General features: G+C 43.0%; 1 protein-coding gene across 1 annotated transcript in view; it reads left to right on the forward strand.

The window, feature by feature from the left end:
* The window catches only part of CCDC60 (coiled-coil domain containing 60), a 122,410-nt gene extending 99,498 nt beyond the window's left edge, over positions 1–22,912 (forward strand). The window contains 11 exon segments of the mRNA XM_027833984.3: positions 820–910; positions 3,112–3,367; positions 8,344–8,416; positions 8,418–8,429; positions 10,278–10,364; positions 14,082–14,174; positions 14,581–14,670; positions 15,511–15,633; positions 17,431–17,562; positions 20,333–20,522; positions 22,127–22,912. Of these exon segments, the coding sequence (XP_027689785.3) occupies positions 820–910; positions 3,112–3,367; positions 8,344–8,416; positions 8,418–8,429; positions 10,278–10,364; positions 14,082–14,174; positions 14,581–14,670; positions 15,511–15,633; positions 17,431–17,562; positions 20,333–20,522; positions 22,127–22,234 (1,255 nt within the window). The 3' untranslated portion in view covers positions 22,235–22,912.
* The last annotated feature ends 2,590 nt before the right edge of the window (positions 22,913–25,502 follow it).

Genomic DNA, 25,502 nt, shown 5'->3' on the forward strand with positions numbered 1-25,502 from the left:
CAGTGCAGACAGATTCTTCAGCATATTTAGCTGCCACACTAATGAGTCTCTACTAATGACATGGGAACTGAGATCTTTTTCAAAGTCTTTTAACTTGACCAAATTTGGGAGAATTGTCATGCAGATAGCAAAAGGCACATCCCTGGCTCCAGGGCACCTCCCCCTGCCAAATTTCAATACCTTGCTCCAAAGAATGGAGATAGAACTTTTCAATTAAACAGCTGGAAGAATTTTTTAACATGGTCAAAACAATGCATTTTCCCTAATCTTGTTCTTGGAAATGGCTGAAGTATTTTAAATGAAACTTTAAAAACAAAATTCAGTCTGAGGCAGGCACTTGGCATGGCAAAGCTCAGGCCAAATGGATAGAAGTTATAAGCAACTGAAAACAGGATCTTTATCATGAAAAGATCAGGCATTTTCAAGTATAATCAGCACTCCCAGCTCCATCTGTAATAGGCCAAATCTGCAGTTACACCCATGCAGCTACGCGACCCAGACCAAATTCTTCAGTGCCTTACACTCTCTGGAAATGGGAATGCATAGAAATAACTGAGAGCAGAATTTGGCCTAATGCACGTATGGTATGTTTGTAATACATAATAGCTAAGCTTTCTGAACATTTCTCTTCACCTGTGACTATAATTCACTCGCCACTATAACACTAGTGAGTTATCCCTCTCCTCCTTACAAGTGAAGATAAATGTCATAGCAGAGATTGGCCATCATTTATTCTCTATTTATTGCATTTCTAAAAAGAACTTGTAATAAAAGCAAGATTCTTGAAATGGAAAACTCATTAAATTGTTTTTCACTTAGGGACCCTGGTGGCAATAAAAGTACATTTAAAAAAATCAATAAGGACAAGGCAGCAAGGTATAGATGGGAGCACTTTATCATGGATACAAAGGTAACTTCATTGCTAATTTCTACTTTACGAGCTAGTCCAACTTTCCAAATATTTGTTTTCTCTGTTTTGTTCCCTCATGTAACTCCCTGATTTGATCTTTATGCTTGAAACCTGTGACTGCATGACACACGTTCCAAAATTCTCTGGATTTTGATAAAAAATAATGTTTGACGACGGATTACAGAAAGAGCAATAGTTAGCCAGGTATAGGAGTGTAGCTGTGGCTTTGGCTGAATAGTAACTAGTGATGTTGCTGGAGGGAAATGTACTACTAAAAATATGAGAGTCCCTGAAAATATTGGCATCTTGCCCCTTTGTTTGTTAATTAGAGACACAATCCTACTTACCCATATTCAAATGAGTAGACCTTACTCAGACAGTAGGCTACTGTAAGCCATGTGAGTAAGAATTACGCAATTTAGCAAAAGAAAAGGAGTACTTGTGGCACCTTAGAGACTAACAAATTTATTTGAGCATAAGCTTTCGAGTGAGCTGTAGCTCACGAAAGCTTATGCTCAAATAAATTGGTTAGTCTATAAGGTGCCACAAGTACTCCTTTTCTTTTTGCGAATACAGACTAACATGGCTGCTACTCTGAAACCTGCAATTTAGCAGGATCCAGTTCCAGTTTGCTTGCTAGCTTGTAAGTGCCCCATCCTGACAAACTCCAACAGTTAGTTTGGGTTTTTTTTACTTAATTAAAAGGTAAAAATTTAAATCAGAAAACAAAGTCCAAGTGCTGAGGGCAGTACAAGAAACAGAAATCATGTATGGCATCTAGAGGAAAGGAAAGGGGAAGAGAAAATAAGGCCATTCAGATGAAAGGCTTTTTAAACTATTGAAAATTTAAATCTTTAACTGAGGAGAAGTGACGTTATTGAAGGCAACAGCAGGTGTACTACAGAAAATGTTGTGGAGAACTTTGATGCTCTTCTGCAGAGAGAGTCCATGTTTCTGAAGAAGTGACAGGTGTTCTTTCTCCCTCTTTATTATTTATTTACTATTACTACCACTACTACTACTACTAAAGACATTTGCGGGAAAACAAAGGCAGCATAGTGCCCACGGATTAGACCAGGAGATCTAATAGGATTATGACTTTGCTTGAGGAATCAGTAGCAAGAGTTGCTGAACTCCTAAAAAGACAAAGATCATGTTTCATCATAAAAACAGCCATACTGGGCCAGACCAATGGTCCTTCTAGCCCACTATCCTATCTTCCAACAGCGGCCAATGCCAGATGCTTCACAGTGAATGAAAAGAACAGACAATCATCAAGTGATCCATCCTCTGTCGTCCACTCCCAGCTTCTGGCAATCATAGAGTAGGGGCACTCAAAGTGTGGGGTCCTCAATGAACTGATCTAGTGCTTTTATGAACCCTGTTATATTTTTGGGCTTCACAACATCCCCTGGCAAATATCCTTTGTAATAATAAAAAAGAGAGGAGAGAGGGGAATCAGCAAATCGTACAATATTCTCAGAACTGTTTCTAAATAGGATGTTTTCCAGATTCCCATGTGGGATTAGGTTAGGGCCCAAATCAACAAAAATCAAGGAATCCAACGTGACTGCTGATGTTGACATTCCTTTTTGTCCTCATGTTGCTGTGGCTTTTTTTTTCTTGCAGCCTAAATTAGACAGAAGTTTCTCTGTTGTCATTTACGTTAATATTATTTAAATGTAGGTTTTCATATTTGATATGAAATCTTTTATTGAGATATGGATTCCTCCAGGGTATTTGCAATGTGATACATTCTGTTTTGATTATCAAGCGTGCAGACTTCAGTCTGCTGAGGTTTCATATTTCTGACACAGGAAATTGATTTCCAGGGTGTGGGAGAGGTGGAGGCTTGAACATTTATCACTGCAGCTTTGACCTTTTTCTCCCTGGAGGTGAAAAAGTTGAGGATTTCTTTATTAGCAAACCTCTATGAAGCTGCAATGCTACTTGTTTGCAAAGTATACTGGTCCACTTGGCACTAACGCCAGAGCCAGAGAAAGATGTAGGGAAGAACCCAAAATGAAAGAGACTCCCAATTTAGCAGTTTGGCCAACCTGTTGAATTCACTGCAGAAAATCTGCGGAGCCCAAAAAAGCCCAGAGGAATACAGTATTGGCATTAGATATGGAAATACAGTGCACCATCCCTGTTAAACGTTGTTATAAAAATTCCCCTCCTTTATTTTCCTTCTGGGTAAGAAATCCTGCCAGAAAGCACCACGTAGTCAACTTAGCAGGAAGACAAACAAGAAAACATCTATAAGCGGCTCTCGGTTTAGTGGTCTGTCATCTCCCTATAGTCGAACTCCTCTGGGCAGCATAAGTTCCCTAGTCCCCAGCTCGGAAGACAATACCAATGTGAATACAGCTCCCATTGATGTTACCAAGGAATATGAAGACTGTGAGTCAGTACAGAGCAGACAAACCAGAGAGGATGAAGAGCCTGTTTCCCACTGTAAGTTGCCTTTACTTGACTGCACAGTAACAAATGTATTTGCTTCCTGAGTTGCCAAGAAGATCTTTATCTTAAAGATACTTCTGGCTGTAGTAGGTTGTATGACTTCGAGCAGGTCACTTAACCTCTCCATTCTTCCTTTTCTCTATCTGCAAAATGGGGCCAATAAAGCACAATCACAGGCAAGTATTAAGAGGCTTATTTAATTAATGTTTGTAAAGTGTTCTGGCATCCTCGAACAGATGGCACTACAAAAGTGCATAGTATTATTATATCGACCAGCACATACTGCTTTTCCCATTACTAGGTTTCTTATTTGCAGTGAAAACTACAATCACTGGACATGAAGCAAATCCTCACATTTTATTTGGCTTGTGCAAAGGGCTTCACAAAGTGGAATGTCCTTTTCATCTTTCCTGTCTGCTTTAAAGACAGAGGTAATCTATTCTAAAAAACCTTTATGGATAAAGGACTGCATTAGCTTCACGTACCAGCAGGTGGGTCAGTAAGGTATCATTTCACTAGAGCAATGTTGCCTGATGGGCAGAGAGGACTGAGGCATCTTCCTTGAAAATCATCAAAACTACTTTGCAGTTTCATATGATAATACACGTTGTATTTGTCCGTATCAGTGCAGCCTTCAGCCACAGCATGCTGTGAGCTGCATTATACGGTAAGCCTAACTCCTGCTTACGTCCATTGATGTGCCGTATGCACTGTCTATCCAGGTGCTTTTTTGTGTGCTGATATACTATGGGAGAAAACTATTTACCAGTAATTCAGTTTGTTTTATTAATCTACATATTCCTCCTGCCGCTTCATTTTTGAAGATTAATATTATTGGAGGAATTGGGTTTGATTTGCTAGATCATCATGCCCAGTTCTCAGTTGAGGTCAACATTATGTACCAGTAGGTTTGGACATCCCATTACTAAGTTCTAATACATCAAGAAACCCTGATTCACAGCATCAAAAGTTGAATCCTCCCAGTTGTGTTATAAGGAAAAAAGTACTTTGTCCAAAGTGATCAGGATCCAGAGTGTGGCTCAGAAGATCGTGATACGATTTCTTTTCAGTAGCCCTTACTGTGATGAAACAATTTGAAACCATTATGAACAAATTGCTATGGATTTGCCATTGTTCAGCCAATCAAGTTATTAAGATGGCATACAATCCACAACTCTGCAGTTTTCAACAGAAGATGTCTCACAAAAGTAGAACAACTTCTGTAACAACCAGCTGACCCACTGTAATTCCATATGGGGCAGTGGAACTGCACAGATATTTATTTAATTTGGGACTGTTTACGAATGTACATGTTACTCGAGTATTAATGTTATTTATTTGGATTACTATGGCATCTAGAGGCCCTAGTTTAGTTTAGTTTAGTAATCCTCAACAGCACCCAGACACTCAAATGATCGCTGCTCCAATATCTACTGCTGAAAGTAGCTTCATCTTTCTTCTAAAATTATCACGCAAACTGATATTTGCACTGTCGTCATTAGACTTCCGAGTTAACGTTCCATGGAGAAGAATGGGAATGGTTGACACCCCCAAGTTATTGTTTCAGGTGGTCTGTTTGCAAGCTCAAAATGACAACTTTCAGATCACTTCCAAAGTGTGAACCGAAGGTATTCTTCACATCTATAGCAGCTAGACATTTTTTTTTTTAAATAAAAACTCACTTTCTGCAGGACAACACTACAGCAGTGGATGGATTCTGAGGTAAATTCTGTAGCCACAGAATCATATTAAACACAAGGACGTCTCAGAGCCAGAACAGGAACTGGATTAGAACAGCTCGGCTGCCCCTGTAGCCTATTGCTCAAACAGCTCATGAAGCTCCCTATAATTCACACAGAAGTACCATTGAGATGACACATGTTTATTGGAAAACATGTGAGAAATATATTGCATTGGGCAACTAATCTGCAGATAAATTTGAACATGATTCTTACAGAGGGTTTTTATTTTGCTTCAGGATTGAGTCTGTAATTTAATATGGAGCCATTTACCTGGCTATAATTTAGTTTGTATTGTTTTGTGACTGCTACTGTATCGAACCTGCTTCCACAAGTTTGATTTCCAGCATCACCGACTGGGTGAGGAACTATACTTGTCCAAAGGTTCTGTAAGTCACATCATGTTGACAAGTCAGATGTGGAAGCTGTCATCCTCACAGCTGTGGTATAACAGGCAGGTCAGTTCTGAGGTTGTCTAATTTATCATTCAGTCTCCCTCTGATTTGTCAAAGGTTTTACAAAGTAGATTAGCATTTCAAGCTTGCTTTCTTTGCCACATCTAAAAACTTCTTTTAATGTATACCAACTGTATCATCCCTATTTTGAATAACACAGCACTAAATGTAATCCTAATTTTTCATAGTTACTGCATAATGCATTATTTGTGCAAATCATTTTGAATGACAGCCGTTTACTTCATATTGATGAAAAAAATATGTAGGACTGTATCTGAGAAATTAAATTCCAACAGGATTGCTTCTGCTTCTTTAACCAACGATTTAGTGGTGCAGTTCCCAGTCTTAGAAAGACATAAATTCCAAAGAAAAGTTATACATATTTGCACAAGGGATCTTCATTATAAAGCTTGCACTTTAATTGCAGGCTTCCCTATGGTGTCCATCACTGTAGTAGCTGAGCCTCTCACATACATAAATGGATTTATCCTCATTAGGACCCTGTGAAGTACGTGAGTGTCATTAACTCCATTTCACAGATGGGCAGTGGAGACACAGCATTTCAGCAGCTTTTCCAGGCTCAGACACCGAGTCGGTGGCAGAGCGGGGGTCTCAACCCACATCTCGTGAGTCACACGCCAGCATCCCAATCACAAGGCCAACCCTCTTCGCACCTTTCTCTTTTCTAGTTAATGCTTAGCTAATTCACAGCAGTGCTGTGAGCATTAATATTTATAAAGCGCTTTGAAGATATACAAGCCAAGTACAGGTATTATTATCCCTATTCTTCAGATGGAGGAACTGAGGCAGAGGAACTGAGGGTCCAATCCCACAAAATGGTGAGCACATCCTAGCAGATGTGCTTTGCCCTCCATTCCCATTGACTTTAATAGGAGTGACGGTGCTCAGCTTTCCAGGATCAGATCCAAGGGTATGTCTACACTACAGTCAGAGGGCTGATTGCAGCACGTTTCCACATACCTGAGCTAGCTTTGATCTAGCTAGGCTCAGGTACCAATAGCAGTGAAGCCACAGCGCACGGGCTTCGGTGCAGGCTAGGAACACGAGTATGTACCCAGAGGCCTGGTCAGGCTTGTACTGAAGTCCTTGTTGCCATGGCTTCACTGCTATTAATCCTCAGGCTAGGCTAGATTGGATGGTGCCTATATATGTGCTATTATCTCCCTCCCTCCTCCCCTCCCCTGGTAGCAGTGTGGAATACTGCAAGGGCTCAGGCTGGAGCTCAGGCTCTGAAGCCAGAGAAGAGGTGGGTTTCACAACCTGAGCTCCATCTTGAGCCCAAATCTCTACACAGCTATTTTTAGAGTCGTACCACAAGCCTGAGTCTGTAGACCTGGGCTCTGAGACTTGCTGCCACAAAGCTTTTTGGGTTTGGGGTTTTTTTTTGTTTTTGTTTTTGTTTTTTTGCCATATACACGTACCTTAAGATTTGTGCAAGGTCATAGTGAGAGTCCATGTTTAGATGCTTAAATATGGACATAACACCCTAACTACAGGAACCAGTTTCTTAAAGTCTTGGTCAATCAGGGTTTGTCTGAAAACAGATTAAGTCTGTGTGTGTTCTGTAACCTCCTCTGCAATATTTGAATAGGTATTTATTATTTAGTAGCAGTTGTCGTTTATATCACCACCCTGCTTGTTTGTGCACAGTGCTTTACTGGGATTTAAGAAAAGGTCCCTACCTTGAGGAACATACAGTTAATTGACTTTAACTTTAACCTACAAGGAGCTAAACCCCTCATTTCCCAGTGGAGCTCACTTAGCACGTCCTAGGATATGTTTAGTACCTTGCAGGATCAGCTCAAAATTAGATCATACAACGACTAATAACAACAGACCATGGTGGATGGTGTCTAGAGAGAGGGAATAGGGCTCTGGGCAGAACACTGTATTGATTATCTTATTGTATTTCTTGTGATGGGTTTTTTGTTTTGTTTAGTAGTTGGGCACCAAAGCAGAAGTGGATTAGTGGTGGAAAGGTCCTCAAAAGAAGTGAGTTTTGAGGAGGAATTTGAAGAACAGTGAGTTCATCTGGCACTCAGGGGGAGAAGGGCTATTCAAGGTATGGGAAAGCATGAGAACACACAGTCACAATGGAGAGAAGGTGATAAAGGTGATAACACAGTGAAAGTAGAGATCGGCTGAAAGAAAGAAAAAAGATGGCGTGATAGTTGGACAGGCAGGTATTCCCAAGCAAGGGCTTGTTGAGGATAAACTATCAGCTTTAAATGCATCATGGTAAGGATATATCTCTCATCAGATGTTAAATTCCATAGTTCATTTTAAAGAAGGATGGAGTGACGCAATAGATTAAGTTGTGATGTTTACAAATATGCCCTTAGAATGCTGATAGCATGAGCATTGGAATTTGAAGTTGATCTTGGGTACAGTTTGTGAAAAGTTGCCTACTTTTCTAATTCCTGCACAATAATTTTGGATAAACGTTAAAGAAGTTTGCTAACTTCTCATTTGTTATTTATTTCAGAGCCAAAGAACAGGGACCCACATTTCCAGCCGTGAATAGTGGTTTGGTATATTTCAATTTCTGAGTGCCCAACTTGAGACATCTGAAAGGAAGTGCTGAACCCCCTTCCTCTGAAAGTCAGGTCCTTCTAAGGTGTCTTAAGTTGGGCAACCAAAATCACGAATCAGAATCAAAACATGAGGCCAGTGTATGCACCATTCCCTTGTAAAGAGAAGGAGCAGCGCAAGGTCCAGTGGGCACATTTTTATAAATGTGTTGGTTTTTTATCAGACCTACAGAAGTTACTCCAGACCATATACGAAGATGTGGCAAAGAATTTCAGTTCAGAAGATATTGTTAAAAGACAGACTGCACAGGTATGCTACATGATTGGATTCTACAAACCTAAGACGGGCAGTTCACTGTAATAGCGCTTACACTGCGCTATTTTTTTTTCAGTTTAGTTACTGATTAAATTCAATATTCAGTGAATTTTAGAGGACATTGACATTTCTCTGTATAGGTGACAGAATGGCCCATTTGACTGTGCACAATACATGTTTATTTTCCAGGTGGACACTCAGTGAATCCTTCTCTTACAAGAAAACATTTCATGCAATGCCTGTATAAATCATCTACAGCAACTCTATAGAGAAAGATTTCAGAGTAACAGCCGTGTTAGTCTGTATTCGCAAAAAGAAAAGGAGTACTTGTGGCACCGTAGAGACTAACCAATTTATTTGAGCATAAGCTTTTGTGAGCTACAGCTCACTTCATCGGATGCATGCTGTGAAAAATACAGAAGATGTTTGTTTTTATACACACAAATCATGAAAAAATGGGTGTTTATCACTACAAAAGGTTTTCTCTTCCCCCACCCCACTCTCCTGCTGGTAATAGCTTATGTAAAGTGATCACTCTCCTTACAATGTGTATGATAATCAAGGTGGGCCATTTCCAGCACAAATCCAGGTTTTCTCCCCCCCCCAAACAAACCCACTCTCCTGTTGGTAATAGCTTATCTAAAGTGAGAAAACCTGGATTTGCGCTGGAAATGGCCCACCTTGATTATCATACACATTGTAAGGAAAGTGATCACTTTAGATAAGCTATTACCAACAGGAGAGTGGGTTTGTTTGGGGGGGGAGAAAACCTGGATTTGTGCTGGAAATGGCCCACCTTGATTATCATACATATTGTAAGGAGAGTGATCACTTTACATAAGCTATTACCAGCAGGAGAGTGGGGTGGGGGAGAGAAAACCTTTTGTAGTGATAAACACCCATTTTTTCATGATTTGTGTGTATAAAAACAAACATCTTCTGTATTTTCCACAGTATGCATCCAATGAAGTGAGCTATAGCTCACGAAAGCTTATGCTCAAATAAATTGGTTAGTCTCTAAGGTGCCACAAGTACTCCTTTTCTTTCTATAGAGAAAGAGGCCTTTTTCTTCTCGATGTCTGTAGAATTGTTTATGTTGCTATCATTGCATTTTCCACACACTGCCCATAAAATTTTCAATGGAACTTTTATCAAATGCACTCTGCAATTATCCCTGGGTTTTAGAAATTTTCACGAGAGTAAATAGTTAGTGCAGATCAATTTTATACATTCTCATCATGGTACTGAAGGCTTAGGGCCACTTCAAAGAACCTCAAACTGAACATTTTCCAAAAAGTAGAGCCTAATATTCCTGTCACTTATAGGCATGCAATGTCACTGAAGTCACTGGCAGATCCTTGGTCTGCAAAAGACAAACAAGTAAAGAGAGAGGGACAACAACATAAACCACATTTAAACTCTGTCCTAATGCTACCAGTAATAGTTGTGAGACTCAATGAGAAGGATTTAGTCTTGACAAGGCTGTGTTACAGGTGCTGTGATTTCTGCAACTCAGAACTGGAATCTGTGAATTTCCTGGCTGTTGTGGGTGTATGGTTTATGTCTCCTAATTAATTTTCAAGTATTTTTCTGTTTAGTGCTGTTTGTAAATACATATGGGCCAGATCCTCAGCTGGTGTAACTTGGGATAGCTCTATTGAAGTCAGCAGAGCTACATCAAATCAAACCATCTGAGGATCTGACCCATACATCTTTGGGTTATAAAACCCCTAAGCTCTGCAAGAAGCCATGTCTGTTCTCTCAAGGTTGACAATCATCTCCAGCACCAATGTTCATGCGCTGGAGAAGGTATATTCTGACTGACGTTGTCTTGCCTTGCAGTTCCCCACCAGTATATCAAAGGAATGAGAGAACGAGCCTAACAGCCTTTAAGGACCAGGAGAGCATACTGGGACAGAGACCTAAAAGGTAGGAACGTTAAAAAAGAATAAATGTGTGATGTAGTATGAGATATGCAATCACCTTCACAAGTGGAAAACAGCTCATAAAGTCACATGCATGAATTACACCCAGCTTGGTCTGCTGTAAGAGACAGGATTGGAGAAACTGTATTATGCATCCCGAATTACTAGAGTTGTGCATTTTCAATATTGGAATTTTGGAATTGCTTTGGAATTTTGCTTTATGACTCACACTAACATTAAGAGGAGTCATGCAGCTGTGGCTAAAAATGTACCTTTGTGCATTTACATTCGCTGATAAACAAGACAAAGCATGGTTTAACCTCTCCACTTTCAGGCCAGCTAAACCTGTGTGGACTAAGACCCATTTATTGTCAGAGCATGTCTCCCACAATTTGCAGTATTGGGAATGTGACATTGAGACCTTATGGAGAAAGAATGGTACATGGAACAGCACTGATCTGCTCTCAATTATTCTAGTATATAGAATTATTGAAATGTAGGGACCTTGAGATGTCATCAAGTAAAACTAGACGATCCTGACAGGTGTTTGTCCAACCTGTTCTTTAAAACCTCCAACTACAGGTATTTCACAACCTCCCTTGGAATCCTATTTCAGAACTTAACTACCCCTGTAGTTAGAGAGGTTTTTTCTTAATATCTAACCTAAATCATCCTTCGTGCAGATTAAGCCCATTACTTTTTCTCCTACCATCCGTGGGCATGCAGAACAATTGATCACCATCCACTTTCTAGTAGCCCTCAACATATTTGAAGACTGTTATCAGGTCCCCGCACTCGTCTTTTCTCAAACCTAAGCCTGCCCAGTTTTTTTTAACCTTTCCTCCATAGATCAGGTTTTCTAAATCTTTAATCATTTTTGTTGCTCTTCTCTGGAGTATCTCCAATTTTTCCACATCTTTCCAAAAGTGCGGCACTCAGAATTGGAGAAAGTACTCCAGCTGAGGCCTCACCAGTACCAAGTAGAGCGGGACATTTACCTCTCGTGTCTTATATATGACACTCCAGTTAATACAACCCAGAATGATGCTAGCCTTTTTCGCAACTGTATCACATTGTTGACTTGTATTCAATTTGTGATAACCCCCAGATCCTTTTCAGAAGTACTACAGCCCATTTTGTAGTTGTGCATCTGATTTTCCCTTCCTAAGTGTAGTGCTTTTCTCTTATTAAATTTCATCTTGTCCAATTCTCCAATTTGTCAAGGTCCTTTTGAATTCTAACCTTGTCCTCCAAAGTGCTTGCAACCAGTGGTGAGCTGGAGCCGGTTCGCACCGGTTTGCTAGAACCGGTTGTTAAATTTAGAAGCCCTTTTAGAACCGGTTGCCTTAGGCGCTGACTCCATGGGTGCTCCGGGGCTGGGGCACCCCCGGGGAAAATTTGATGGGTGCAGAGCACCCACTGGCAGCGCCCCGCCCCGCGCCCGGCCCCAGCTCACCTCCGCTCCGCCTCCGCCTCCTCCCCTGAACACGCCGCCCCGCTCTGCTTCTCTGCCCCCCCAGCTTGAATCATGAATCAGCTGTTCGCACAGGAAGCCGGGGGGCTGAGAAGCAGGCTGCGGCTTCGCACTCAGGCCCAGGGAGGCGGAGGCGGAGGCGGAACGGAGGTGAGCTGGGGGGGGGGACACGAGGAGGGCTGCCCACGCCGCAGCAGGTAACCCGGGGAGGGGCACGCAGGGGAACCGCTCCCCACCCCAGCTCGCCTCTGCCTCCCTGGGCCTGAGCGCGAAGCCGCAGCCTGCTTCTCAGCCCTCCCCGGCTTCCCGTGCGAACAGCTGATTCATGGGAAGTCAGGGGAGGGGGCGGAGAAGCAGAGCGGGGCGGCACGTTCAGGGGAAGAGGCGGAGTGGAGGTGAGGTGAGCTGGGGCCGGGCACAGGACGGGGAGCTGCCGGTGGGTGCTCTGCACCCACCAAATTTTCCCTGTGGGTGCTCCAGCCCCAGAGCACCCACGGAGTTGGCACCTAAGGCGCCACTTTCGATGTGATCAGTGGAGGGAGCGGCCGCTTCCCGTGCTCCCCCCCAGCTACACTCCCCCGCCCCTAGGAGCCAGAGAGCCGGATGCTTCCTGGGAGCTGCCCCAGGTAAGCACCGCCAGGACTCCCCACCTCACCCCCCGGCAGGTCCCGCTGGCTCTTAGGGGCAGGGTGGGCACCCACTACAGTGGCCCACGAGACCCTCCTGCCCAGTTCTGGGGGCAGTCAGGGGACAGGGGAGGGGGGTGGATGGGGCAAGGGTCCGGGGGGGGTCAAGGAACGCGGGGGGTTGGATGGGGCAGGAGTCCCCGGTGGGCGGGTGTGGGCCACGACCCCCTCATGGGGTGAGGAGGGAACCGGTTGTTAAGATTTTGGCAGCTCATCACTGCTTGCAACCCCTCCCAGCTTGGTGTCATTTTAAGATTGTATAAACATACTCTGCTCTCCATTATGCAAGTTATTAATGAAAATATTGACTATTACCAGAACCAGGACTGATCCCTGTGGGATCCCACTAGAAGTGCTCTCCCAGTCAGACAGTGAACTGCTAATAATTACTCCTTGAGTATGGTTTTTCAACAAGTTGTACACCCACCTGATAGTAATTTAATCTAGATCACATTGCTCCAGTTTTCTTATGAGAATGTCATGTGGGACTGTGTCAGAAGCTTTACTGAAATCAAGATATATCAGATCTACTGCTTTCCCTGCCCCAAACCACTAGGCCAGTGTGTGGTGGTGTGAATTATTTCTCACACTTAACACCTGATAATTATTGTGTTGAATTTACCTCTGAAACTAGAAGGTGGTGGCCTGAACGAGAGGCAATTTGGGCCTATCCATTATAATTGCACTGGCAAAGTGCTCGCTTAAGGGTCTCTTTTAAGACCAGAAATGGTGTGAGTTTGTCTGAAGGTAAAAAGGGGAGGAATTTCCTACTACAGAGGGTGTTTCAGTAGCTGTCTGCCAGCCCTGTTCGACTGCTTATGTCACTATGCTGTGTTTCATCTAAGAAATAGATGGGGGCTTCTATTTGAGACTTATTCAAACCCAGGCTAAACTATTGGCTTAATTAGCTATTAATTCACTAACTCTTATTAGGCCATAATTCTGTTACAGACAGGACGTGTGTATCTATGCAGCATCTCCAAGCTCATTTTTGAGTTAGGTTCTGATAGAATCTGTGACGTGTAATGTGAATTTGTCAGTGATAGGAGGAACAAGATGCCATAAGTCTCCCAAGTCTCTCCCTTTGGATTGACTAACAGGGAAGAAAGGAGATCAAGCTGCCATGTTCTTCCCCTCCTCACCTTTCAGGAGCCACTGTTGCTGCCAAAGCAAGAGGTATCATGCCACCACTGAGCCTCTGGCTAGATCTACTGTTGCCACTAAACCAGGAAAGATGAAAGCCTGTGATGTCCCAGCCCTCCACTGAATCTAATTCCATGACTCAGTTTGCCCCAGTTTCTGTAGCCAGCCCCCAGTTCTGTGGTGGGTTCCACGCTACAGACTCAAAGAACACAAGACACGTTATAATCTGACATTTACTGCAATATTCTTTTCCCTTGGGCTGAGTTAAAGGGGAGAGAACATCACGTATAAATCTTATCTCTGGATGGCTCTGAATAAGTCTGTCATATTGGGAGTAATTCATCAGTGCCAGCAGGATGTTTCATATGCTGGAGAAGGCATACTTGTACGTTTTTAAGGACCTTGTCTTGTCTTGTAGTTCACTACCGGTGACTCTGAAGGATGACAGAGTAAACCCAACATCCTTTAAGTACCAAGAGAGCTTAATATCACTGGACCAGAGGCCTAAAAGGTAGGTGTAATTACAGAATCTAAGCATGTTGCAAGTAGTATGCTCCATGCTAGAGCTTCACATGTGGAAAGCATATGGCATGCACATGACAGATAGCATCTCATTGTTCTAAGAGTATGTTGAGTTGATGAAATCCTGCTTTCTGACAGTTACTGATTTGCTGTTTTCTATCTTCTGTTTTCAATACAGTGCATGGGGATTTGCCTTGGATTTCCTACTAACATCACTGAGAGTTGTGCACCTAAATTTCAATGTTGACCTTAAAAATGAATTTTCCATTTTCAAGCCAGATGAATCTGGTTGACATCATAGCTGTTTATCATCTCAGAAACTGTCTACCCCAGGGACAGTGTCTGGGTTTGTAAGGCATACTGTACTATCTTAAGGGATTTGTTTTTTCTTGCAGTTCACTATCTGTGACTGTGAGAGAGGACAAAACAACCACAGCAACCTTTAAGGAGGAGGAGAGCACAAAGCACATAAAGAGGCCTAAAAGGTAGGTAGCATGTTGCATGCAATGCTTATGAGGGGCATTCATGTGGAAAGCAAAACTGTGAGCAAAACTCTGCTAGAGTATGTGTACTATCTGACACACAGACTGCTCAGTTTCCATGCAGTACCATGTGGATTTTGTCATATGATTCCCACGTACATTAATGTGAATTGTGAAGCCAATTCTATAGATTTTGCCTTAACTACTTACCTGTCTGTCTTTAATTCAACTACTGGGCAAAAAAAGCCTAGTTAAACCTTACAAGATGCAGATTAGATGAAAGAGTGTGAAATCATAACCACTTATTAGCAAAGAGGCTGCCTGTCTTCTTCATGGTGTCTGGTATTATTTGCAATTTGCAGACTATTCTTTATTTATATTTCATATAGTTTTGTTTCTGTTCCCTGTTTTGGACAATTTCTGTAACTAACCAGCACAGTGCAAATTATGAATTTTTCAAATGAATCTGCAACTAGAAATTTGCTGTCCATGAATATTTCAGAATTCAAGCTAGCAATTTGTGGTTTGTGAATTTCCTGCTAGTTAATCTCAAGCACTCCATTTGTCACCGCCAGAACTAGGAGGTTGTGGATGTGATGAAAAGATTTGGTTTTGAATTCCGGTGAATATTTGCAGACCGTTCTTTCTAGTACTTGTTCAGTTCTAAACCCAGCTCTGTACTCCTTCATTTGCATGTTTATGACCAGGAATGTCTGAACCGTTAATCATCTGAGAGCTGAGGCTTTCATTTCACATCACTTTACAAAGCTCTGTGTTCGGAGCTGCCCAGCACTGTTTCACAGAAATGAGTAACCCGTGGTGTTTGCGCGCTCTCACCTGCAGCTCCCATGCCAGCTATTTCATTCAAAGTAAATATAATTTGTGTGCTGAGATGAGGCAGAAGTTCTCTGCGGTAGCTGAAGAAGCAGCTTTTTGTTTGCATGACAACCTGGAGATCCTTGAACGGTAAGTACTTGAATGCTTGCTGTACGCTGTCAAAGCACTGCATGCCGCACCTCTGTATCTCTCAACCCTTTTAGAGAGTGGTCTGCTGACTACAGTGGAGTGGCACCAAACTAATGGCGCGTGGAGTATATGCCCAGCTGATTTTCTGAGTACCCATGCAAGGATGTACACTCTGGGCCGAATATTCAAGCCATTGTGCAGAGATTTGTCTGCATGATTCCTAAGGACATTGAACAGAATATTTACCTTTACATGTGTAATTTACAGGCACTGGGAAAAAGTTCCCCCAAATTTCAGAGTCCATTGTCTTCTTTACATTCTAGCCAGTTGATTCAGTGGACTCAGTGACGTTCAACGGTATATCTTTAATTAACGTTTTCCAGGCTGACGGCAGCCTTCCTAGTTTGTCACACAACCCTCTTAAACTGCTGCTAAGGTTTCAAATTCCCTAACCCTTGGTTCAAGAATCCCACTCCCTCTAGCACAGCACATTTGGAGTGCGGCTCTGTTAAACAATGTTGGATTTACTTACTTTTGAAGCTAATCCTTATTCTCCCAAAGAGCAGCTATTCAGTCACCCCAAATTACAGCCAATCCACACATGATCTTTGGGTCATCCACCATCGCTATGTAGATCACTGTCCTTTCATATTACTGAACAATTCTAGTGGCTACAGTTGCAGCCTTCTGTCTCATGCGGAGGACAAGTGAGCAGCCTTCTCCCAGGCCAGCTTCAATTCTGGTCCATTGATCAGCCAGCATCGGTCATCCTTTCCTCTAGAAAGACTGAAAGGTTTCACCTATGACTCATCTGAGCTCTATAGGCGTAGAAAATAAGAGACCCGAGATCTCTCTTCACATGGTTATTTTAAAGGGCAGTATCCCCAGTTTCTCCTTCCACCGCCCCACTCTTACATTCATGCCTCTACTGGTATGTTAAGTCCTCTCCAGAATCCCAAAGAGTTTTTTCTGTCATCTCTCATAAGCACCCATTGTGACTGTGTGAAGAATTGACTGATTCCTGGATCTTTCAGGATAAAAGAATAAATCATACTCTATCTAATTACCTGAAACCATTCCACCTTTGCTATAAACTCATAAAATCTCACAAGCATAGCAGGGTAGATTAGTATTTGGATGAGAGGACTCTGAGGACCACCTAGATGTGACAGGAACTAGTGATCGTGATTCGTAGGTGGCACTCTATTGGCTGAGTTCACCCTGAACCAATGTCCCATTGTGATGATGTTGGGGACTGTGCTGCTGGAGAAGCTGCTATTGGATGGGAAGAGAAGTAGGGATCCTGACTACTTGTGGTCATTATAACTGGATGGGGCTTTTTGTAGGATATGGCATATTAGTGTGGTATCCTGGACAAAATACCAACTCAGGTCATTAAATTCTGCCTATTCTCCGTACGGTTTCAGATATTTAAAGTAGTATTCTTCCTTCCTGCCCTGAGTTATGTAGTATTGCGGTATGCTCTTAAACAACAGATACTGTACAACTCAGAGGTGACTGCATTTCAGTGTCAGATGATTTGATCCTTAATTATATACTTTACCTAGCTTACTAAATTGATGGAGGCTTTAATTAATTGTTAGTAAATCATTCTGAGAGACTTAATTTATAAAGTGCGATCAAAGTGCAAAATATTACTAGTCTCTGTGGCCTGAACGTGCTCTATTCTTCTCATCTCATTGCCTTCCACCATCCTAAGTATCTTCCCAGTTAACGTTCAATCAGAATGTTCATTTTTAAAATATACGGTTTTAATTTTTGGAAGTTTATTTGTAGGAGGCGGGAGGAGAAGAGTTCTCAGAAATACCAGTCTTTAAAAAACATCACGTATTTTGAGAGGGACCTAGAAAGAATGAGACAGTGTGGCCTGAGAGCAGAAAGAGAACATGATGAAGATGAATGCAACTGGTAAGGAAGGAAAAGCTGAACACACCCCCAGAACATTTCCTCTAGAACCAAAAGCTCTTCTTTATTTTCAGATCTTTTTTTTCTTCTGTAAAAGCAAAAGAAAGTCTTCTTAGAAACCAGTAAACCCTCTTAAATACCATCATTCAGGGCTTGATTTTAGCACCCTTATAAACACTGTCTAAGTGAAGATGCAACAATGATATCCAGGACCAGATTTCAACTTGTGTTGTAAATCTGCTTGGTGAAGATGGGAGGAGAGAGGGTATAAGTAGCCTGTTTCTATTTTAAAAAGGTCTGGTGCCTCCAGGCAACTCTGCATCTCCAGCATATGGCCTTATAGGAGGCATAAGTTTGCAAAACATTTTGGGATCCTTAGAATGACAGGCACTCGATAAGCCTATGTTGATCCATACATAATGTGGTGTTGGAAATGAAAACTTGTGTTCCTATTAGCAAATGTTGATGATAGAGAAGACGTTGCCTCCAGCTGTCTATCCGTCAGGCACGTTTGAAGAACGTTTCACCGCTGGTGTTTATAAACTGCAGCCAGATATCGACTTCATCCTTCCCCGGGGCAAAAGGCATCATCACCACGAGATAAGCAGGCACCTCTCAATAAAGCACTCCTGCAGAGCTCCAGCCTTTGATGATGGGAATTAGATTAGCTGTATCGCACAGCACAGGAAATAGGGCTGCAGTGTCAGTCTTCCCTTAGTAAATCAAGTGAAGTAAAATGGCGGCATATTTTGTGTCGAGAGTCTACGTTCCAGATGCTTTTTCTCAACTGACCTTAACTGAGAATGCAAATGTTGAGAATGTAGAAGCAAATGTTGGTCTATTTAGAAAAGCTGCATTTTGAATTGTAGCTCATACTTGCCCCACCTGCCTCCCAAATCGAAGGCCTGGTCTAAGTTTGGAAGCTGCACCACTATAATTGTCAAGTAGGGGTGTGATTTTATTTTATTGCTTTAATTGTATCTGTACAAGCTTAGGGTGGATGTACTTATACAAGTACAAAGGAGCCTTCTAACAGTATCATTATTCCCATACAAGAATATCCGTCCTGGTGTAAAGCACCTTTTTACTAATATAACTGCATCCACACTAGGCCCAGGTTTACACTGAAAAGTTTTGCTAGAATACCTACGGTTAGGGAGGAGGTGATTTATTACTTTTTAAGCAACACAGCTATGCCAGTAAAAGCTTCAGTGCAGGTGCAGTTATACCTCTAAAAAGCCTGATCTACACTACAAAGTTTTGCTGGCAGAGCTATGACAGGTAGGAGTATGAAAAAATCACACTGTCAGCCAGCGTAGCTCTGCCGGGACAATCCCTGGTGTAGGCACAGCTAAGCTGAGACAAGGGTGCTCCTGCCAGCTTAGCTAATGTCATTCGGAGAGGTGGTGTCACTATGCAGGCAGAACTCCTTCTGCTGGCTTATGTTGCATCTCATCTATGGGGCTCCGCTGGTCTAGCTACACATGCCCAGGCTCAGTAGGGTAGATTAGCCCTAATTTTGCTAGCATAAGCCGTACCAATTATAAGCACTTCTATACAAACATAACTGTGTCCACGCTCAAGGGTTTTTACCAATTTCACTTTACTGCTATAACTATATTGACAAAACCCTCTTAGTGTAGACAAGGCCTAGGGAAGTTGTACTACTTTAATTATACCAGCATGGTTAAAATGGGATAACTTTCTAGTGCAGCGTTTCTCAAACTGGGGAAGTGGAGAAGAGGAGGTGCTGGGGTGGAGCGGGGCGGGAAGAGGTGGAGCGGGGTGGGGCCTTGGCGGAAGGATTGGAATGGGGGCGGGGCCTGGGGCTGAGCAAGGGATTTGGGGGACTCTGAAAATTTTTAAATTAAAATGGGGGTCCTCGGGTTGCTAAAGTTTGAGAACCACTGAATAGACAAGGCCTAAACTGTCTCCCCTTAATGGTTCTGGGAAGAACCTCCTCTTGCTGCTGAAATACTGATACGTATCTTCAGCCAGAGGGAGACAGCACTTGCTGCTAAAGACTAGTTGATGTGCTGGCAAATTCAAGACCTGCCAGGAACAAGGGAAAAGCCACCACACTTCCACAGACACATCCAGGGATTGGAGACATCAGTCTCCAGGGCTGTCAAAGCAGCACTAAAAAAATGTACACAGGACATTTTAAAAAAATGCATCTTTTCACAAGAGCTTTATTGTTATTGTAATGTGTAATTCTCCTCTTGAGTCTCCATATTCCGAGTGAAATAGCAAAGATTGAATGTTACAAGCACACTCTCACATCAGAAAGATTTATCTCAGCATGTACTGGGGGGGAAATATGATGACAGCAAGGGGAAAAGGGACAGTAAAGAAAATCAGAAAGTATGTCAGATCAGGGTGTGATTGCTTCGGAAAATCTATAGAGGCTAAAGAAGAGAGAGAAGAGATGAACAGGGCAAATCAGAAGTAAAATGGAAACATTTGTCAGTATTTTATTGTTTGCTTTCACACCAAAGGTTTGTCACCCGGAATGTAAATGACTAATCAGGGGGTCTCTTTTTAATGCCGCACAAAGGAAGTTGGGTGCACGGTCCTGTTAACAATAGAAATAAAGCTTCTTTGCATCATTCCCTGGCATTTAATATTCAGTGAAGCTTCCCACAAAGACATTTTTTCTCACATTCTGTGAGGGGGGAAAGGAGAGGCAAATAAATCAGGTAAGTCTGAGGTGCCCAGCAGTGTAAACATCAGTTTCAAAGGCTTTTATTTCAGCTCTGCTCTGCTATTACAGGTTTTCCAGTTTGCTGTCCAGAATCCCGGACACTGTGAAGAATGACAATCACACACAGAGAATCTTAAAGAAACTGGAAAAGTTTGGCAGGAACCCAGATGTGAGAATCCGTCCCAACACCTTTCTGAAGGTGCTGAGTGAGCTACGTGTATGGGAGTTGTGTTCTCCAGACATCTGTGCAGCCGTGGAGGTGACGAGAGTCCATCTGTTAGTGTTCTAATCCAGGGCGGGTGGGCAGGGTAGGCATCTTGCAGTGTGATTTACCCAATGGAAGGTCACAAAGATATATGATTTGGGACAATGGGGCCACGTCCCTGCAAAAGGGGATTGTAATTTACACCTTTGTAAAGCCCTTTAAACTCTTTGGCTGAAAGGTGCAACATAACTGAGAAGTATTATTAATGATTATTGTTTTGTTGGTATTTCATCACTGATTTTATTTGCTACCAGAGTGAAAGTGACAGCAGGTTAGTATAAGTAGTTGGAATACATAGAGAGGGACATTCCATTGTTGCTGTGCCCAGGAAAGGCTTGTATTTCATAGATGTGATGTGTGCCAAGCACTAGAGAATAAGAAGCACACTAGTGAACTGTGAAATCTACAGATTTATCTGAAGAGGCTTCAGCAACATGTGAATAAAAGCTGCTCCGGTTATGTGTAAAGAACTACTCAAGTGGCTCAAGTAAAGGGCTCTAGAAATAATTTGCACAAGGGAAAGAAGAAAGAGGGAGAGAAGGAAAGATGGAAGGGAAAAAGGAGAGGTTATGTTAAATATAGATTGTGGATGCTAAATAAGTAACTTACTGTAAACAAGGCAATGATGCCACCTTGTGGTTTCAGTTGTTATCACAGCCCTTTCCTCTCCTGGTTCCAGTATCAGCTGAAAACCCTCAACGGAAACATGTTAAATAATAACACACACAAGCTGCTCAGCTACATCAGATAAACTATACACATTAGGTTGTGTCGTGCGATTAAAAGGCCAAGTTCTTCCAACACCCAGAAAGCTTGGGGATAGTTTAACTGCGCTTCTTGGTGACTTACAAAAAGGTAACCATTATCTCCGGAGCCCTGCCTCGTGTAATCACACCAGGAACTCCCGGAGTAGAGCATTCGTTAGCCAGAGAGGCTCCCCATTGCCATTATGCACAGTTCATGAAGCCTAGAATTCTCTGTTGCCTGCCAGTTATTCTGTATCTCTTTATCTTTGGTTGTGGCTTCCACTCCGTGCCCTTTGCATGCTCTTCCTTCACACTAGTGTTAGGAATGGCACCTAAAACGACAAGGTACTAATGCTGCTGAGTTCCGTTTCCAGCCTCTTCTACCTTCTCCATGAGCATCCACAGAGGAGGGCTCTGGTGTTCCTTCTGGCGCATCTGATAATGGCAGTGGGAGTATTTCAGGAACAGGAAAAACCCCATTCACTGTCAGCTGTCTGACGCTGCTCCAGACTAACACTTTGATTCATTTTTAAGCCAATTTAACGTAACACAACTCTGGGTAAAAGCAAAGCTTTACACTTTATACAAGCTTAGCTCTGCAGGTTTTACAGTGTAAATAATACTGAAGATCATAGGGGCTTCCATTTTTAAATTCATTTTAATTAACATGCACTATTATAGAAACTTACATTAAAAGACTTACTTCCCTTTTCATTTTTATCACACCAATCTAAAGGAGGTTAACATGCTAACAGTTTGCAGGCTCTATGGTGGTTGTCCCACAGTCAGATGGTATCAGCATCTCTTATATATAATATAAAGTGCTAAGGAAAATGCCCCTTTATTTTTCAGTTTGTGCGTGAAAATATCGTTCAGATGCCAGAAGAGGATTACAAAGCGTGGCTTCAGACTCGAGTCAGAATCCCCATAAGAGCTCATAGTGCTCCACCCTTGTGCTGAAAGGTCAGAGGAACTGGTTTCCTGGCCACAAGAGGGAAGTCTTGATGCTTCAAACAGAGATCTGGTTCCTGGTGAGATCTGCCTGAATGAGGGCTGGGGAAATAAACTTTGGAAACCACTCCGGTTGTGTATGCTCGGTAGCTATTCAAATGTGTAATTCCACAATGCTCATCTTAACACCAGCCCATATTTACCCAGTGACCACCAAAAAAGAGAAACCAAATACTGCTGTTCCTTTCCAGGTGGCCTTATGGGCCTGCAGCAAGAGCTCACTCTCAGGTTTTCATTTAGAATTAAGACAAGTTGTAAATCACAATATCATACAAGTGCTTCAGAAACACTCCTCAAATAGCAATGGAGAACTGAGAATCACCAATACCTTTTCATTGCTCACCCTTTTCCATTATAGAACCTTCTGCTTTAGATTTTTAGATAGAGAAAACCGATCTTAGTTGTTACAGTCTGTTCTGCACTTCAGTTTTGCTATCTTGCCCTTTGCTTTAAAAAAAAAAAAAAGAATCCCCAGCACTGGAATATTTTAAGCTTTAAGCCAAATCCTCTCTATGTTATTTTTTGTATCTTAGTTAAAATGTTTGAGTTTGTTCTATACAATTATTTTAGGAATATCCATGTTGCATTGGTTTTACTTTATTAAAATCACTATTCAAGTGTTCTGTATTCTGGGGTACTTTTCTGTAATTGCTCATTTTCCAGTTATGGTTTCCAAAAGCAAACAGATGTCTTTTCACCTGCTCTTCTGAGCAATCAGTTATCATCAGTCTGCTGTTCTCTAAGAGGGTAGAATGACTCCTCCTCAGCAGGAGTGGGGACTAAAGAGAATATTACTGAGTTACCCCTCCAGGGAAATGTATCATTTCACCCCCCACCCCCACCCCCAGTTTGACTCATCAGTGCCATCCCTGGGAGCAGGAGTGCAATGACAGCACAAGTAATTCCTAGACACTACAGTTCTTCCCATTAATAGTAAATCTGGCGTTTTGGTGATGAAGCCTGAAATAAGAAAAAAGCCACTGGGTTTGGGATTTCCAGGCCTTGTCAAAGCTTCCGCAGAACATCTGGTTATGCAGAACCCTGGAGTTCAGTTCATCTTCCAGCCACAAAAGAAAGGAAAACAAGACTAAAATCAGGATCCAGGTCAGTACAATGATCATTGAAATGTCAGTAATGCTTTGTTAGTGAACATGTGATAGAATGGCCTTGCTATTTTACTCTCCTTAGAATCTGTAACTATGGCTTGTGTTACACTGTGGTATCACTTCCGTTTGTATGCAAGTCATACGTCATTACTTGGCTTGTTGTGACATCGTGTGGTGATCGGAGATATTACATTCAACCTAAACCAAACGTAGGACTGGAGGGGAACTTCTGGGTTATCAAGTCTAGGCCTCTGCTGTTGCAGGCAACCCTGTGACTTCCAAAGACCTCCAGGACTTCAGCCCTGGTGGCTGGGAGCTGTAGGGTCCCTCCTGACACCTCCCGCAGCACCAGGGAGCTGTGAGGTACCCCCACTGCCTGAGGCAGTGGGCCCCAAGCTCCCCGCTGCCATGGGCAGTGGGGGTACCCCACAGCTCCCAGTCGCCACAGACAGGGGGGTACCCTGCAGCTCCCAGCCTCTCTGAGGGACTGGGGGATCCCTGCAGTTCCCCACCAGCCACGGTGGCAGGGGGACCCTGGCTGCCACCCCCATGGGGGAAGGGGACCCCAGCTGCTCCCCACCATGGGGCAGGGGGACATTGGAGCTCTGTGTCCCCAATGGTCATGGGGGCCCCAGAGCTCCCAGCCACCCAACAGCTGCCCAGTTCCTTCCCATTTTATCATGGATATTTTTAGCAAAAGTCACAGACAGGTCACGGACTTCTGTGACTTTTTCTTTATTGCCCGTGACCTGTCCCTGACTTTTACTAAAAATATCCCTGACAAAATCGTAGCCTTTCTCATAATCCCAGTCATGAATGGATCAAGCTCCATCTGAAAACTACTTGTGTTGCTTGCCTCCCGCTACTACTCCTATTGGAAGGCTATCATAATTCATCATTTAAGTCATAATTTAACCGCCAGCGATCTCCTAGCTAAGCTGTTACACTGGCCAGCACCTACTGTTGTATCAGCCTTTATTCTTAGCTGTTGAATACAGTTCAGAAGTGGAGATGTCCCCGTGAGCAAAGTACGAGTTTCTGGCTCTTCCCTGACAAATGAGAAATGGAAACTCGAAGGGCCAGATGCTCAGATGCAAATCGGTGACTCTCCATGGAAATCAATGGAAACACACAGAGTTACACCTGCTGAGAAGCTGACCTAAAGAATCTACTGTGATAGACCCAGGCCAGTTAGGTACAGCAGAGTAGTAGAAGGCAGATCTACTGGCCACTGGTAAACAGGTTTCTGTTCCCTGGGTGACCAGAGCAGGGGCTGCTCCAGGCTAGGGTGGACACATGACTCCAATTAGCCTGCAAAGAGTCAGGTGAGACTGTTAAGCTAATATGAACACCTGACTCTAATTAAGGCCCCTCTGATAGTATAAAAGGGCTCACTCCAGGCAGGCTGAAGGGGAGCTAAGGAGAGGAAGTTGTGGCTAAAGGGCTGGGTAATGAAGACACCCTCAAGCTGCTGGCAAGGCAAGGCAAGGCAAGGCAAGGCAAGGCAAGGCAAGGCAAGGCATTAAGAGAGAGAAGCAGGGGAAGTGGCCCAGGGAAATGTAGCAACTTTGGCAGTGAAAGGTTGGCTGCCAACAGCTGCTGCCATAAGGGTCCCTGGGTCAGAACTTGGAGTAGAGGGTGGGCCCGGGTTCCCCCCAACCTGCCACTACAGAAGCACCTCCTGGGAGGGGAAGACAGGCCCCTGTCAAGACAGGAGGCTAAACTGTTCTGGAATAAGCTTGTATGGACAACCGAGACTGTGGGAGTTCTCTCCCCAACCTCCTTGCTGGCTTATGACTGTAACCCAGGCCCTAGAGAGAGAAGGGCTACATGGAAGGTCGCAGTGAGCCTCTGAGGCTACCATAAACCACCTGGAAGTGCAGGACACATGGGGACAAGGTTGGAGCTCTGCCACACTACCCACATGTCAGATGAGTTACTTCTACCTGGTGTGATTTGATGATGTCTCTACAGTGCTTTGAATGTATAATTTCAGCACCATGTATAATTATGGTTCTTAAATGCAATTTTTGTGGAGGAAACAGGGGCCTTTTTTAAGCACAGTTCTGCTTGGCAATGGCTCCTCCATCTCTCCGTCCCTCCTGTCAAGG

This window comes from Chelonia mydas, chromosome 15 (genome assembly GCF_015237465.2).
Source record: "Chelonia mydas isolate rCheMyd1 chromosome 15, rCheMyd1.pri.v2, whole genome shotgun sequence".
NCBI classification, from domain to species: Eukaryota; Metazoa; Chordata; order Testudines; family Cheloniidae; genus Chelonia; species Chelonia mydas.